The following is a 16138-nucleotide window of genomic DNA, read 5'->3' on the forward strand; positions in this document are numbered from 1 at the left end:
TTGTGCTCGTCTGTGTGGTTTCTTTCGTTTCTGTCGAGTAGCTAATTCGACAACACTCGAATTCCCTAGATGCTCCACATATAGTACTCGGAACCCCATGCGCCAGATATGAGCAACTACGAAAGGCATTGCGCCGCATGTCTTAAGTCCCATGGCGCAAAAATTCTACTGCAACAGGATCCGTCTGGTTTCTGGGCTTGTCCTCGGTGCGGGCTTGTCGATGAAAGCACTACCTCTGCCAGAGCTCTTGTCGACTTCAACGAACATGGAATTCAAGTAGACGATGATGTTAGGGAAACCAAGAATCCCAGATGGAGTGACTGGAGGGAAGCGAAGTTCGAGGTCAGTTTCTGCTCCCAACGATGACGGTCGGTAACTGACTGTCGAATATTTTTGTATGTGCATACAGGAACACGTCAACGACCTTTTAAATCTCTATCTAGGAATGCCAGATGTTCGTACTGGCATCCTTGGGCTTTCAGGGGAGAGTATTCGTACGACTAGCAGAAAGTGGTTGGACCGTATTCTCGAAGCGGAGCGAATGTACTATCAGCAAAAGCTTGGACATCGAAAGGCTGGCCCAAAGACTAAATTCAGGGTTTTGATAGCGATCAAGATGGCTCTGGATGAAAGTGCTTTAATTGTCATCAACAATAGATTAAAATCGGAAGGGTTAAGTATGAAGACAAGGGAATTCTCTGGGTCTGCGAGAGGCGATGAAAGGTTGCCCATTTTGAGCATTCCACAAATTTCTGTATGTTTCTCACCCTGATCTACGAATGGTCGGCTCACATAATGTGGACCTACAGGAAAGAGTCAGTAAATACCCTGTTGGAAGTTTTGGTCATATCGATCATGAGAGCTACCTCCTCGTACTCTATCGCCGCTTCACCCGGCTTTTACGCAATACCCCTACACCTCTTGAAGCCACTCTCATGTACACCTCTGAGATCCTGCAGCGTCTTCGAAACATCATGGATACACCTCATGCGGAAAGGGGCCCCCTTTTTCTGACCAAGCCTCAGGTAGGAAAGACCCACCGTGAGTGGGGAGAAGAGGAATTTCAATTCTTTGAAAACCTGGATTGGGCGAAAATTCTTCCCCAGGCCTTCCATCTATACCAACTTCAAGAATGCGTCTGTCTTTGGGGTGCTCGTTCGTCTCCGAATGTGGCTATAGCTTTGACTTTATGGGCCATTCAAGCTGTGAAAAAAGAGATCGTCCCTTCCTTCTCCCTCCTAATGGAAGAATTGGCAGCTCCTTACGGCCAACAGAAATGGGTAGCTCAAGAGCGTTTCAAGGAAATGCGTAACCTTTTGGTTGCCTGGTCAACCTCTATCATAGACGCTGGCCTAACATTCCCTCTCCTTCCTCTTCCCCCTAAAGGTGTTATTGGGGATGGTGTAGCAGGTTATGGCAGTGATCATCGCAGAGGAATCCCAGAAATGGACATGGCCGTCGCCGTTCTTCCGATCCTATCTGATAATTGGCGCCGTATACTCAAAGCCCGTTTCAGGACGAGGCGCGATATTATGCCGCTGAGCGATGAGGTGTATCTAGCGCGCAAAATGTTTGTTTTGCGGTGTGAGGCATATGCCACTTTGCTCAATCCGAAGGATAATATACCTCCTCATCTACGGGCACCTGCTCAAGGGCGCGGCGCAGGAAGAGCGAACCCGGCTATTAAAAAGTTCAAGGCGTATGCAGAGCAAGCGCGAAAGGAAATTGACACTTTTGAGCCGCTTATTCGAGTTCGCATAGACCCCATTGTTGGATCACTTGAGACACCGGACAATGCCCACTCGCCGAACCCTCAAGGCATCGCTAATCAACGGGAGCAATCATTGTCAGTACAGGCTCTCTCAGTTGAGAGTGCTAACTCGCGGGACGGAGAAGTAAACGAAGATCAGTTTACAACTCTGATAGAGCCTTCTCCTTCGAAAAGCGGAGATGTTCAGCGTGCGATTGCATCCCCTATAAATGAGCTTGAAATGGAAAGAGATCAACCTGCACCCCAAACGGATGATCGATCCACAACCCTTGCTCTAGCAACCTCACGCCAATCCATTCCTGCCTCTCGCGGTCAGTCTGTCAGCTCCAGTTCCTCCGCCACAGGACGGCTGCAGCGTGTTTACCCTGCACCACTTCTCCGTCCTTCTCCGCCACCTAATATATATACTGCTTCTCCTACTCCTCTCATCAAAGTCCCTGATCCTCGAACCGCTTCGTCTCGTATGCCGTTCTCACTGGCAGATTCATCAGCGAGACAAAACAATCAAACCGATGCGTCTGATGACGCTCATGTTGGCATACTAATCCGAGAGCGAGATGAGTATATCAAATTCCGATATTCTACGTACTTAGAAACAGGCCATGTGGTCAGCCCGGCCTGCGAAGCTTTCATGTGGCAATGGTTGCATCGACAGGTTGACAATCACTCTATGCCGACTATTATAACAGCCGAATACCTTTCATCTATTGGGATCAAGGGCGATCCTAGACAAATTGATTTAGGACTATGGATAGAGTCTAAGAAGGGCGTTTGGTCCCCTGTTGAGTGCCTTCTTCGAGCTGGCATCAAGCCCAATGAAATCCCTCAACAACATGTGCCCCACTCTCTACTCCACCTTAAATTCCTTTTAAATAATTATCTCGAATATCAATCGGGGACGGGGGTGTTAGCCCCTGTTGGCGAAGGAATTGACGATGATCAGCTGGAAGAGGAATTGGACCTATTATTCGATAAAGATGGGGGTGATTCTTTTGGAACTATCTTCCTGAGCCCGTCAGAGGTCGAAAAGAGGAAAAAAGAGTACAAAAAGATGGGAATATTTGACGATGAGGAAGATATGGATGCTTGGCGAAGTGGTCACGTCATGAGGTCGGTGCAAGCAACAAGTTACCTCGAAGGACAGGAGGAAGAGCAGTCCACGGACGAAGATTACTTTGCCCCAATCCCCATCCCCTCCCCCTCCCGCTCGGGGTCACCTCGACTACATTCTCCGGTACATGAAGTAGAAGATCAGCGCCATGTTGTTCGACAAGACATTGAACGTATCAGGTCAGCCGCGACACGTAAGAACAAAGACGAACTTGAAGCGCTGTTGAAATCCCTAGGAGAAGGCGAAGACTTGGATGCAGAGGCAGAGAAGTATGAGGCATTGCTGGGGGGGATCGTTGTCAACGAGGCCGATATGGGTCTAGGGTTTGATGAAGAGGACGAGCATGATGAAGAGGATGATTGGGGGAAGAAAAAGGGGAAAGGGAAGGGGAAAGACGTATCTAATACGGCTAGTAAGAGAAAAAAGTTAGATGACGAAAAGAGCAGGAAGGATAAGAAGCGCAAGACAGCTTGAGGAAAAAGTTTGTCTAATCTATTCGAAGCAGGGCAGAGGGTTAAAATCAAGAGATTATAATTGATTACTGTACTGATTGCCTTGAAAACAAGCATGATGTATGTTAGGGTGAAGCAGACACGAGAGTCACTCTGACCGCTGATTCATTCGTACGTGAGGTAACTCCGGAATATCATTTGTAAGACGAGTCATGGCGGTTTGGTACTCAGAAGAACTGTGGTCTATGACAAGACATCGCTTTCAACACCTGAAATTCCTGCTGATGTCCACCCATATATTGAGAACGACCTAGAATGATCTGCTAAAATGTCTTATTCTTACCATCAACATCTCGTCAGTCATCAAAGGGATTAGTGAACGTCAGTATGCAGGGATCTTTTAAGAAACGTTGACTGGATAAGATGGAAGTAAGAGCGAGTTACGAAATGTTGTCAGCATATACCTTCCAGTCCTCTACCAGTCAATGTCTCATTATCGCATCCGCACGTTCACACTTCCGTAAAGTCTGATCCATCCATCTGCCAAATACCAGTGTGCCACAATGCCCTTGCTGTGTTCGTTTGGGTGTGCTGTGTAACATGTCTCATGACCGAGTGAGAATGAAAAGAAAAAGAGACGAGAGCTGCAAAAATCCCTAGCATAGGAATAATCCCAACGTTTACTCCTCGTCAGCCTCCTCCTCCTCCTCCTCCTCTTCCTCGTCCTCCTCTTCCTCCTCCTCTCGCTCGGCCTCAAGAACGGCAGTGGCGATTCGGTCGAGGTCTCGCCTATATGAGTCGTCAGCATAACATGCTTACAACATGTAGTTGATATAAAATGGACGAACATTCCGTCCTGGCTGATCTTCCTGCCTCCGTCAGGGGCAGCCTCAAGCACACCAATCTTCTCAAGAGACTGGACAACGGTCCTCTGAACACCAGTGGAGGAGTCACGGTGGTGGGAAGGTCGGGTGCCTCGTCGGTTCTTGGTACCGTGGAGCTTGGCAAGGGCACCGACACCGACGTGCTTCCTGAGGTAGATGTGTCGAGCGACGGCAGCTACAATTTTGTATCAGTATTGATTGATCCCATGATTCCTCCAAGTCTTATCCGTCTAAAACTCACCAGCCCTCACGTAGAACCAGTCAGGGTCGTAAGGAGCCAACTCCTTTTGGGGACCGGTCTTAACAATGTCGACCCATGTGGGGATCTCGAGCTTGCCGGATCGCTTAAGGTGGGAAGAGTAGGCTTTGATGAAGGCCTCGGCACTGAACGTTGAAAATTGATAGTAGGATAATTTGAAGGGTGTCGATAAGGCGGGGAGAGCAATATGTCAGCCTTGTCTTTAGATTCTTTCGAGCAGCATCACTCCTTCCTCTCTCTCATCCTTGCTTAAGTTCTATTCCATCCTCCTTGGAACGCCGATCCTTCTCCCTGCCATTCCCATTCCATCCAATGCCCATCTCATGCTCTCTGATGCTGTTGGCTAGTTGGATAGTGCACTCACCTGATGTCGCGAACACCCGGCATTTTTGATTGATGGATAGAGTAAAAGAACTTTTTGGCAAAGCTGCTCGAATTGAAGAAAATCGCTCCCACACACACCGAACCTGCCGCGACGAGAGACAGTAAACGGGATTTCGGCGTTATGAAGCAGGTATAGATGAGGTGCCGAAGCGTGGCGCTCGTTTGGCGAGAATGGAAGTGGAGGGGCGTCGGCGATAAGAGACAGTAAATGGGCCGACATGTTCGACCAGTCGAAAGCCAGTTGACGTAATATGTGGTGATTTGCTTCCGATGAGCAGGCGTGGGAATCGAAGTAAAACGGAGGTCCCCGTCGGTGGAGGTGGGAAGATTTCTTTGCCTCTTCGTTGCTCGTCGTTGTTGACAAGTTATCCATACAATTATAACAAAAATGTAAGCTCTACAGACCGCCAGTAACTAAAACTGACATGTACCAGGTCACGCCTCATATTCCTTAACCTTCCCTCGACGCTCAACCCTGACACCTTTCGGAAGACCCTCCTCTCCCCTGCTACCCTCAAATCAACGACAATTACCGATACAAAACTTGTTCCAAAGAGACGATTTGCTTTTGTTGGCTACAAGGACGCAGAAGAAGCCCAGAAAGTTAAAGAATGGTTTGATGGGACGTATGCGTTTGGTGGTGGAAAAGTCAAGGTGGACTTTGTAAAGGATGAACCACTCAAGACTGGGGATAAGCTAAATAGAGGCGAAAAGAGCAAAGAGAAGCGTTCAAAGGAGGGCAGGGATAATGTTCAAGAGAAGCAGGAGCCAAACAAGAGACTTCAGGAGTTTATGAGTGTTATGAAGGGCGTTGATCCGGCAATGGCTTCGCCTGAAGCGTCTACCTCTACTGCCGAGGGTACCAAGAAGGAGAAGAGCGTAAAAGGAAAGGAGAAGTCGGAAGAGCCAGAGGAAGCTGAGGCAGACGATGACGATGCTGCATGGCTTCGACGACGTCAGGCTGCTCTTGAAGGCGAACCATCTGTAAGTTACAGCTATTGTCTTCTTGCATTTTTAGAATAACCTGACGATTAAAAATTAGACTCCTCAGCTATCCGCAGATGAACAACTCATCCTCTCCACCAGCCGTCTTTTCGTACGAAATCTCGCATTTATTACAACCTCCGAATCTCTCTCATCACATTTCTCGACTTATGGGCGTATAGACGAGTGTCACCTCCCCGTCTCTCAAACGACTGGTGAACCGCTCGGTACAGCCTTCCTTCAGTTCCACAACGCCGAAGACGCACTTGCGGCGTATAAAGCTTTGGATAAAACGATTTTTCAAGGTAGGCTGTTGCATGTCTTGCCTGGAAGGGCAAAGCCGGGACAGGAAGGTGCTGCCGCAGGAAGCGGGGTGGTAGATGGTAAAGTGCTGGGCAAGAGGGACGAGGGAAGAGGCGAAGTCAAAAGCAAAGTGGATGCGAAGAGGAAACAAGAGAGTGCCAAGGGTGTCAACTGGGCTTCGTTGTACATGAACGTGAGTGTCCTCTTGTTGTTACATGGATTATTTTTGACAGACTTGATTTTAGAGTGACGCCGTTGCCGCCTCTGTTGCCGACCGGATGGGTATCTCCAAATCCGAGCTTCTGAACGCCGACTCTGGCAACTCTGCCGTAAAACTCGCTCTTGCCGAAACCACCGTGATTGAAGAAACCAAGAAATACTTTGAAGAGGCCGGTATCGTGCTTGAATCCCTCCAACCCCGTGTCCCCCGTTCTCAAACGACCATCCTCGTGAAAAACATTCCTTACGGCACTTCTATTCAAAGCTTGACCGACCTTTTTGCCCCGCACGGTAAACTTACGCGGGTACTCTTGCCGCCTGCCGGTACTTTGGGTGTGGTCGAGTTTGAGAATCATATGGACGCTGGCAGAGCTTTCAAAGCGCTCGCATACCGCCGTCTGGGAAACGCAGTGCTCTATCTCGAAAAAGGTCCTGTCGGCATGTTCAAATCTGAAACCGCTCCTGGCGTTGGACCCATAAGCACGGAACAAAAGAGAGAAGAAGAAGCCAAAGCCCTTGCTGAAAAGGTGGAATCCCTTCCGGAACAGCCTGACCCCACGGACGAAGCTGGTTCAACTCTTTTCCTCAAGGGTCTCAACTTTACCACAACCACCCCTCATCTCCAGACTGTACTCTCTCATATTCCCGGTTTCTCTTTCGCGCGTGTACAGATGAAGCCAGATCCCAAACGACCTGGGGAAAAGCTCTCAATGGGTTATGGGTTTGTCGGTTTTAAGACCAAGGAAGCAGCGACTAAGGCGCTCAAGGCTTTGGAAGGATTTGAAATTGATGGGAAGAGTTTAGAAGTTAAGTTTGCTCAACGAGGTGCAGAGGATGATCGGGAGACGAAAAAGGGTGGTGACGCTGAAGGTGGCAAGACGAAAAGTACCAAGGTGCTCGTCAAGAACTTACCGTTCGAAGCTACCAAGAAGGACGTCCGTGAGCTTTTCTCGGCATACGGCCAACTCAAGTCCCTTCGTCTCCCCCGAAAAGCTGTCCCCACCTCGACCGGTGCCCAGTCCACAAGAGGTTTTGCGTTTTTGGAGTTTACCACCCACACGGAAGCCGCGCGAGCGATGGAGGCGCTCAAGCATACGCATTTGTTAGGACGACATTTGGTTTTGCAGTGGGCGAATGAGGGGGAGGAAGTGGATATCAAGGGGTTGAGAGAAAAGGTGAAGGGTGAGGTTAGAGGGATGGAGGATGGAGGGGATAGGAAGAGGAGGAAGTTGGATTTCAAGGGGGGTAAAGAGGATGAGATGGATGGTTTGGAGGTGTAAAACTCGCTGGACTGTTCGTTTGTATCTTTTGACCTTATGCCGGTCTAATGCATGCTATGATTAAAATGCAGATTGATTATAATTTATGGATTGCTACAGAGATCTCTAATATCTTTTAATATGATTACACCTTGGCCTGCCTAATCGTACAGCAAATCGAGATCGTCTTATCGACCCTCGGGGTGACTAGAGGTGTTCAGAGGCGATTCACTACCCTTTTCGCCTTGCTTTCCGGCGGGTCTTGACTCTTCGGGGTTGGCAGGAGATTTGCGAGTGTAGTCTTTTCCAGTCTGGAACATTCAAATCATGTCAGTTTTGACTACACGATTTATTCAAGGAAGAATCTTACCTCTTGCTCAACTCCTTTGGCGGCTGTTTCTGGATTGGCATCTTTGTTGAACGCGGCATTAGAATGAGACACATCGCTCGGCTACATAACACGAATCACTCAGTATATGTTTATGGCTCTTTCACTTGGGACAAAACACTCACCCCAGCTTCCGTTCCTTCAGCCTCTTCGGGGTACGCTTCCTCTTCCCTCTTGTTCTCTGCATATCCCCTCTTCTGTATACCGACGGATCGATAATATGATGAGGAAGGATCGTAACCGCGCACGCTCAAGTTGGAGATTGTTCGGGTTCGAAGTCGAGGAGGTGCAGCGGTGGAGAACTTGGCAGAAGTGGAGGGGATGGTGGCGAGTTCAATCGCTTGCGGGCCGGGGGTAGGGGGAATGATGGGAGTGTGGAGAAGAAGTTTAAATGTGCGCTTCGCGGAGAGGAACATGGTTGCGTGTTGTGTGGGTTTGTATTACAGTACGGGTTGTGATAACGTTGAGAAGACAGGGGATTGAGGAATATCAAGCTTATATAGCGATCTGAAAAGGATCCTTTTATGGAGGATGATGGAGCCATGGAGCCGACGGACGTAGCCTAGGTATGACGTCATTACGTCATTTTTTATTAATTCGCTTAATCATCATTAAAGGGGCCTCGGCGCTCGGCGGCCGCAGCTCGGACATCGCCGCAAGTTCGCGCTGTTCATTCATCATCCATCAACATTCATCATCGTCCGCCCTCCGTCGGTCTTCGTCTTCCCCTTCGATGGTACTATTACTTTCTTCTGCCGCTCTACTCCTATTTATCGTATATATACCTCTCTATCTCTGGATAAATAAAAAGGACCCATACCTACCGCTTCTCTTATCTCTATGTCCTGCTTTCAATGGGCCGTCCACCAATTTGCGTGATGATGTCTTTGCTTCCCAGTACGACCACAGTTGATTTGTCCAACATTCAGGCAGGAAGACATTCGCTACTTTTCAATTGTAGTCTACGATCCAATCATTTACAATGATCAGAAGCTAACTTGGTTGATAAAGTGGCTACCGATATATAATGGACAAAGGAACTGACTGTTTGGGGGGGAAAAAACATCACGATTCGGGCGATACGACGCAAGCAAAAAAAGGAAGAGTAATAAGGGAACGACATGTGTATTCAGAGACCCAAAGCGAAACCAAAAAATTAAACACTTTAATGCCTACTTTACTTTTTCACCTTCTTCTCTTCAAAGGCGCTCCAGCTCTATTATTCCTCCTTACCTCCCTCGTTCTCTCCATATCCCTCTTCTCCATCTCCTCCATCGTCAACTCTACCAAAACCGGCCCAAACTCTTCTCGCTCCCACCAATCCCTCCAAACACCTACCAACGCTTTCGCTCCCCCTTTTTGGTTCACATTCACCCTCGGCTGTGCTGTTCCCTTTTCCCACTTGGCTTGTTCGACAGGGTGTGTAGCTGCAAAAAGGTCGAGATCGAGCGCGTCACGTTTATGTTTCAAGAGTTCTTCGGTGATGGCACATGTGATGGCAGGGATGGCTTCGCCGGTGAGGCCGAGTTCGGTGCAGTAATGTTTGGCGAAAAGGGATGGTGGAAGGGGAGAAGAAAGGTCCCATTCGATGCGGTCGCGCAGGAGGTAAGAGTAGATTTGGACGTCAAGCTGATGGCATGTTTTAGTTCTTCCATTGAGGTAGTGGAAGATATGATGAGAAGTAAACTCACGTTGACGATGATACGGCAATCGGGCTCTGCCCAATTTCGCTCCTTGTCGTCTTTTTCTTCCCTCTCCCTCTTCCTCTTTCTCGATCTCTCCTTGTCCTCTTTCTCATCTTGCCCTTGTTCTTGCTCTTGCTCCTCTTCCACTTGTCGTTCCTTGGATTCATCATCTCCACCTTTTATCCCATCTCCATTTTCAACTGCATCATCCATGACTCCCTCAACCTCTTCATCACTCCAGACTACATCATTCTCCGTCACCTCTTCATTCGTTACATCAATTTCCGCCGCATTCTGATTCTCCTCAATCTGTTTTTCAATTAAATCTTGGATTCTTTGCGCATAAGGCGAGATTGGGATCCCGATATCTTCGCAAAAGATGATTGAGAATTGGTAAGGAGTGATGAACGGTTCGTTCAGATTCCATAGGAAACGATCTCGGATTTTCAGTCCTTGTTGATCGGGATGGGTAGATTGGACGTCAAAATCGATGGTTATGGGGATAAGCATCTCGGGCCGTTCGGCTTCTTTTTGCAATTCATCTTCTGACCTGTTGAAAAGAGAAAAAGAAAAACAGGTTCTTGTCAACCACGATTCCTGAGTATTTCTCCTGGGAGAAAAGGGACGCACTTGTAAACATGCTTGGTCACACCTGCAACCTGGCTCCTCACCCTATCTCCAGGGGTCCTATCGCCCAACCACGTCCATCCCCTATCCAATTCCTCCATTTTCCGTCTCAATTTCCCCGCCCTCATGGCCGCTTGATGTTCAAGCCCACCCACAACTAACGGCGCCGCGCTTTCCTTCCGACTCCCTCCTCCGGCAGCGCGCCTTCGCCGTGAACCGTAATCTACATCATCCGGATCAGAAGCCGCTTCCCCAAAATCATCCTCCTCTTCCGAAAAATCTTCATCATCTGACGCCTTTTCGGCATAGTTCACCACCCTTCCCCTTCTACTTGATCCGAGTCCTGCCCCAGTTGCTGCTGAAGCGGCCGTCATGCGTCTAGAGGAGGGAAAGGGAGCGGGCGAGTCGAATCGCGGGGTGCTCGTTCCACTGCCTGAAAATCTACCATATCCTGGCGTACTGACGCCCCCGCCAAAAGGCATCTCCCTATCCAACTCTGCCAAGAACGCTTTCCTCTCCTTTGGCCCGCCCGATACGCGCTCAGGTTGTATCAGCCCGGTCACTCCGGTCCTCAACCTTGACGGATAAGTCGTGTAAAGCGCTTGGGTAGTGGGTTGAGTAGACAGCGATGGGTCAGTTGTCTTTTGGCCTGGTGGAGGGAGGAAGAAGGGACATGGTCCGGGAGGGTATGTCTGAGGATGTTGGTATACGGCTGCTTGATGGGAGAGGACTGGCACTGGGGCCGGAGATGGAGCTGGGCGTGTCGAGGTATAAGAAGTCCGGTTTGTGTAGGAGTTTTGGATGGACGGGGTGGATACCCGTGTACGCGTTGGGTACGCCATTTCGTAGACGGGAGAGATGGAGAAAAAGACGAAAGATGCCATAGATGTGCTTGAACCGAGAGCAATTGTCGATTACCCTGATTACGTGGGGGCTTAATTAAAATACAGGTATGTTTGTTAGCGGGTGGAGTTATTGAGAATCTCCGTGTTACATAAGCTTTCCCGGCTCATTCCAATCATCCATCCGTCTCCGCCGTCGGCTTCGTCCTCAGCTTCTTGCTTTATAGACGAACTCGCTGTCGATTTCACTACTCTTTCACTATCGCCTATACAACATGTTTACAGGTCTCGTAAGCCCATATCACTCTCATATTATTCACGTAAATGCTCATCTCCTCCGCAGATAGAACATACATCTACCATCTCCGCCATCTCCCCTTCCACCTCCACCTCCGGCTTCACACTTACTCTCTCCTCCTCTGCGCCCATTCTTACAGACTGTCATATCGGCGATTCCATCTGTGTCAATGGCGCCTGCCTTACCGTCACTGAGTTCGACTCTGATTCTTTCCAGGTTGGGCTCGCACCCGAGACGCTGAGGCGCACGAATTTGGGGCAAGTAAAAGTGGGTGACAAGGTTAATTGTGAGAGGGCGATGGCTGGGCATACGAGGTTTGGTGGGCATATGGTTCAGGTGAGTAACCCATTCCTTTTACTTTCAATGGGAATGGAACAGCTGAACAGAACGCGGGGGAGTATAGGGCCATGTAGACGGTACAGCGACCATCATCTCGAAAATCCCCGATGGTGACTCTATCCGGTACACTTTCCAACTCCCCGCCACCACCACGCTTCTCCCATTCATCATCGAAAAGGGGTACATCACCATCGACGGTGCGTCACTCACCATCACCCACGTCAACGACGCCCAACGGTCTTTTGGTATCATGCTCATCGCGCATAGTCAAGCAAAGTTGACGTTGACAGACAAGAAAGAAGGGGATACGGTCAATATCGAAGTGGATTGTGTGGGCAAGTATGTTTTGGGAAGTGTGGAGAGAATAGAGGGGATTGTGGAGAAGATCGTGGAGAGAAAGTTGAAGGAAAAAGGATTATAAAATTACTTTTATGCAGGTAGATCCATGCAAACACATCTGCTACTCTTCTATCAAAAACTCTTTGATCTCATCCTTCATCTCCCTCCTCCCCATCTGGCGTCTCTTCACACCTTCATTCACCCAAACAGGTAACAATACAGGCTCGTCACCATTCACAGTCAAACCCGCCGTTTGGGCCTTTGCCTTTGCCTTGGATACAACCGTCGGAGGAGTCAATGTTGTCAAACATGAATAACATAACAATGGCGCAAGCGCCTCGGTCTCGCCATGCTGAGGCTGTTGTTGCTTGCTGATCGCCGTGGGTTCCGTTTTAGTCGACAAAAAAGTCAACGCTGTACGGGACTTCCATTCTAGCGCCGAGGGATCCACAGGCCTATAGACATAAATCAGCAGCTTGTTCTTCTTCTGTCCCCCCACCCCCAACTTCCCCGGCTGATATCACTTACATTTGGCAAACAGGACAATAAGGCCTATCCTCCTCCTTGCCAGGAAAGACCAATTTCGCTCCTGTTCTATTGATAGTCGATACCGTCGCGGGATGGCTAGCTCCCAGTCCCGCGATAAAATTCTCCGTCAACATCTCCAAACTCTTCACCCCTCCTTTCGTCTTCCCAGCCGCAGGGGGTGGACCTGCAGAATCCCAGTGCCGAGCATTGTATGTGAATGAAGAAAGGGAGCGGAGATGGCAATAGATGGCTGCTTCTTTTGCCGTCAAATCCGACATCGGTTTCAGCCATGTAAACCCAATATTCTCTTTATTTTCTCCTTCCGCTTCTGCTTCCGCAGAGGTGATGAGGTGCTCGAGAGAAGATAAAGCCGGTTCGGCACGGACAGCTGCCAATTCAAGAGGGAGTTGCCACCCCCTGCCCAATGCTGTACCGCTGATCAACCTCTCTGCCTGCCTTGTCGACGTTTCCCCCATAAGCACATGGGAGATATGAGGCAAGGTGTGGGCGACGGTGGTTAACAGGGAAGAGAGGATGTGGGAGAGGAGCTGTGGGCGGGAAGAGGGAGGGAGAGAGCTGAGGAGGTTACGGAGATGGGTGAGAGGTGTTGGTGATGGGGACGAGGAGGAGGACGGAGAGGAAAGAGGGAGTGCATGGTCCTTGAGATCCACAGCCCATTGCGCCGCTACCTCTTGCTTGTCGTCCCGAATAGGCAGCCCAGCCAAAAGCCTTAACCGATTTCTCAGCCCTCTATCAAAAACGTCCTCCGCCCTAAGACCCACCCATCCCAACCCATTCTCCCTCCCTTCCACCCACTTCTTCACCTCCTCCATCCTGGATCCTTCCCGTTGACCTTGACCTTCACCTTGACGTTCAATCTCACCAACCACACTCGAGAAATCAACATAACATACCCACCCCTTTCGCCATACAGGTTCCTTCTCCCCCTTTGTCTTATCAACCACCCGATCATCACCTTTCCCGATATACCGCCTAGTCAATAACAGATCCAAAAGCGTCGTAGATCCACATCCGGTAGAGAGAGCGATCAATGCCGACCCAGATTGGGCGGGCGGGCGATAGCCGGACGAAGCGGCGCTTCTGGAGGACGTGGGAGATTTGAGTGGAGGGTGGAGAGATTTGGTGAATCGTGAAAAGACTGCTGCTTCAAAGCATGTCCTTTTTGTCACAAATGCCATATGTTAAGCGAAATAAATTGTGGTATGGCAAAAAGAGGACGTACTTGCAGAACGTGACATTGCGAATAATGTACATGCTCTTTGTTTGACGGCATTTTTGGCAGATGGATTTGTCTACACGACGAACTTGCCTCCGGCCTACCAACGAGTTAAACTTTCTCCAATCAAGTAGAAAATAAACAGATACTCACGAGGCATGAGCTGCTCCTGTTCTTGGGTATCGTTATCTCCGCAGGACATTTTGTGGTTCTGGTTCTTCGTAGAGATCGTGAAAAAGTTGTAAATGGAGCTTTCAAGGAGCCAAATAACCGACGGCAAAAAAAAGAAGAAACAACTTGGCCCAAAAAAAAAAGGCGAGACCATCATCCACCAAGTCCCCCGCGACCCGGAGATGAAAGTCCGGTGCGGCCTTGCACCTGGCGTGAAATAATCCTCAGCAAAATCATCTATTCTTTTGCTATTCCCTCCACTTTCCAAGTCCACTCCGCACCATCATTATCACTGATCGCCATGCCCAAAGATCCTCCAAAACGACGAGGAAGGCCACCTCATGTGTACAAGTCAGCACACACTGCTCCTCCAGTGACAATAGGACATATGGGCTCTACTCTCACTAGCATGACTACGACTACCACCTCTCCTCCGGAAATTCATACAGCTCAAACAACGCAGATTGACGCTATATCTCATGCTCTGACACTTCATGAAGCTCAAATTCATAATCAATCCTTACCCTCTGATGGTATCGATGAGCAAGGGGGCGAACCGACAGCAGGAACAGCAGCAGCAGCAGCAGCAGCAGAAACAACAACAACAGAATCACTTGAACCACAAATTCACATAACACCGACTGGTACTTGGGTGGGACTCCCCTTGAATCCACATCGAGCTGCCGAAAGACAGGCGCTATGGGATCTTATCGCCTCTTGTGATTACATTGTCGGTACTCCGGCTGATGCAAAGGCAGATCTGAATTTGGAGGCCCTCAATGGGCTCCAAAGTGCAAAACTCGACGCGACGATGAACAATGGGTTCGTAAAACCCACAAGGCAGAAGAAGATTGAAGGGCCAGATTATTTTTCGCAGGTGATCAATGTAGAAGATATACCCAGATTCTTTGATGGTTTGGTGCGTTCTTCAGACTATTTATGGCGTGCTGCAATTTTTTGACTTTTTACTGACACATTCAACAGCCGCACGATTATAATGTTCTCTCCCGTGCTCGCATGTCGTGTTACTTTCGGATCATCTGGCTCGATCCGCCAGGGCTCATTCCCACCGATATTCGGTGCCGCCACATACTTGTCTCTGTCGATGCCATGGCACTTCGAAATAACCCAGCAGGGTACGTCTACAGGATCATGTTCAAATGTTCAGGCTCTTGTATGAGGATGGATGAAGGATCGTGTCATCTCCAAGAAGGAAATACAGCCAACGAGTCGAACGAGTCCGCAGTTGTCGAAGCTAGTGACACTCTTCCGAATGATCAACCTGATCAATCGGGAGAAACTCGAGGTCCCAAAAGCCGCAAGAAGCGTCCAGCTGCTTGCGACTCCATGCTCATGGTAAGTAGTGAGCATCCCTCCCATCCCTTCCATCATCCCCGCCTTCACTTCCACCGTCCCAATTCCTCCCCCTTGATCTAGCTCTGAAAAACTTATACTTTGTACCCTACGCAGCTGGAAATGACAGCCCGCCAAGCTGCAAACGGCCAATGCACAATCGTGCGTCGTCGTCCCGAATTCCACCCCGCCGGACCCGCCAATGCTCTCAGGATGTCAGCGTATGTCCGTAGTGTTCTCCATGAGCTCGCGGCTCAGACTGGGATGCCACATCATCGGCTTCGAAATGGTACGTTGGTCGAATCGATAAACTCCTTCCCCTTCTCCTTCTCTCTCACCTCTGAAATGTTGAGTGTAAGTGCTGATTTTTTTGTAGAATATGAAGAGAGGTTGAGATATGCGCCCTATCCAGCCATGTTGGAGATGCATTTACCCCATCGTGCCCCGAAACCCCGGCATTACCCGAGTGTGGTAACGACTATCACCAGAAATCAAAAGCCAAATACCGAAGGATCAGGCGACCAAGAAAGCTTAGATCGTGTGCGAGAGTAGCATAAAGTTTAGCGTGTATGACTGACTGGTAGGAGAGCGGCATGCGGCTGGTCCATCCTCTTTTCCGATGCTGCAATCGGGCATTTATGATCTACTGTTGTATTATATTGCATTTACTCTATGACTGCATAATGCAAGTTGATGTCTACAGCG

The 16138-nt window shown here is 49.2% G+C and overlaps 8 protein-coding genes and 1 pseudogene across 8 annotated transcripts; 5 read left to right on the plus strand and 4 right to left on the minus strand.

The window, feature by feature from the left end:
• The first annotated feature begins 48 nt into the window (after window positions 1-48).
• On the plus strand, window positions 49-3465 carry CNC06090 (expressed protein). The gene is made up of 3 exons (XM_569871.2): window positions 49-342; window positions 410-754; window positions 810-3465. The coding sequence occupies exons 1-3, from the start codon at window positions 109-111 to the stop codon at window positions 3354-3356; spliced, it is 3126 nt and encodes a 1041-aa protein (XP_569871.1). The 5' UTR covers window positions 49-108; the 3' UTR covers window positions 3357-3465.
• Window positions 3466-3491: 26 nt separating this feature from the next.
• On the minus strand, window positions 3492-5039 carry CNC06100 (ribosomal protein S19, putative). The gene is made up of 4 exons (XM_569872.2): window positions 4842-5039; window positions 4460-4602; window positions 4183-4393; window positions 3492-4123 (listed from the first exon to the last, which is right to left on the minus strand). Exons 1-4 carry the CDS (start codon window positions 4862-4864, stop codon window positions 4015-4017), a joined length of 486 nt encoding a protein of 161 aa, XP_569872.1. The 5' UTR covers window positions 4865-5039; the 3' UTR covers window positions 3492-4014.
• Window positions 5040-5224: 185 nt separating this feature from the next.
• Window positions 5225-7703, plus strand: CNC06110 (rRNA primary transcript binding protein, putative). Its single transcript, XM_024656876.1, has 4 exons — window positions 5225-5251; window positions 5296-5845; window positions 5904-6341; window positions 6394-7703. Coding segments are annotated over exons 1-4 (2244 nt in total). The 5' UTR covers window positions 5225-5249; the 3' UTR covers window positions 7648-7703.
• Window positions 7686-8500, minus strand: CNC06120 (hypothetical protein). Its single transcript, XM_569874.2, has 3 exons — window positions 8140-8500; window positions 7997-8077; window positions 7686-7937 (listed from the first exon to the last, which is right to left on the minus strand). The coding sequence occupies exons 1-3, from the start codon at window positions 8428-8430 to the stop codon at window positions 7815-7817; spliced, it is 495 nt and encodes a 164-aa protein (XP_569874.1). The 5' UTR covers window positions 8431-8500; the 3' UTR covers window positions 7686-7814.
• A 220-nt stretch (window positions 8501-8720) lies between these two features.
• On the minus strand, window positions 8721-11187 carry CNC06140 (hypothetical protein). Its single transcript, XM_024658462.1, has 4 exons — window positions 10330-11187; window positions 9706-10249; window positions 9060-9643; window positions 8721-9007 (listed from the first exon to the last, which is right to left on the minus strand). Exons 1-3 carry the CDS (start codon window positions 11166-11168, stop codon window positions 9200-9202), a joined length of 1827 nt encoding a protein of 608 aa, XP_024514317.1. The 5' UTR covers window positions 11169-11187; the 3' UTR covers window positions 8721-9007; window positions 9060-9199.
• Window positions 8769-9618, plus strand: CNC06130 (annotated as a pseudogene).
• A 221-nt stretch (window positions 11188-11408) lies between the features above and the next one.
• CNC06150 (riboflavin synthase, putative) lies at window positions 11409-12264 on the plus strand. The gene is made up of 3 exons (XM_569876.2): window positions 11409-11458; window positions 11512-11802; window positions 11870-12264. Exons 1-3 carry the CDS (start codon window positions 11444-11446, stop codon window positions 12224-12226), a joined length of 663 nt encoding a protein of 220 aa, XP_569876.1. The 5' UTR covers window positions 11409-11443; the 3' UTR covers window positions 12227-12264.
• Window positions 12171-14183, minus strand: CNC06160 (expressed protein). Its single transcript, XM_024656877.1, has 4 exons — window positions 14063-14183; window positions 13916-14009; window positions 12673-13851; window positions 12171-12599 (listed from the first exon to the last, which is right to left on the minus strand). Exons 1-4 carry the CDS (start codon window positions 14109-14111, stop codon window positions 12266-12268), a joined length of 1656 nt encoding a protein of 551 aa, XP_024512511.1. The 5' UTR covers window positions 14112-14183; the 3' UTR covers window positions 12171-12265.
• A 166-nt stretch (window positions 14184-14349) lies between these two features.
• CNC06170 (expressed protein) lies at window positions 14350-16107 on the plus strand. The gene is made up of 4 exons (XM_569878.2): window positions 14350-14999; window positions 15065-15436; window positions 15551-15722; window positions 15810-16107. Exons 1-4 carry the CDS (start codon window positions 14382-14384, stop codon window positions 15983-15985), a joined length of 1338 nt encoding a protein of 445 aa, XP_569878.1. The 5' UTR covers window positions 14350-14381; the 3' UTR covers window positions 15986-16107.
• The last annotated feature ends 31 nt before the right edge of the window (window positions 16108-16138 follow it).

Source organism: Cryptococcus neoformans (genome assembly GCF_000091045.1).
Source record: "Cryptococcus neoformans var. neoformans JEC21 chromosome 3 sequence".
Lineage (NCBI taxonomy): Eukaryota > Fungi > Basidiomycota > Tremellomycetes > Tremellales > Cryptococcaceae > Cryptococcus > Cryptococcus deneoformans.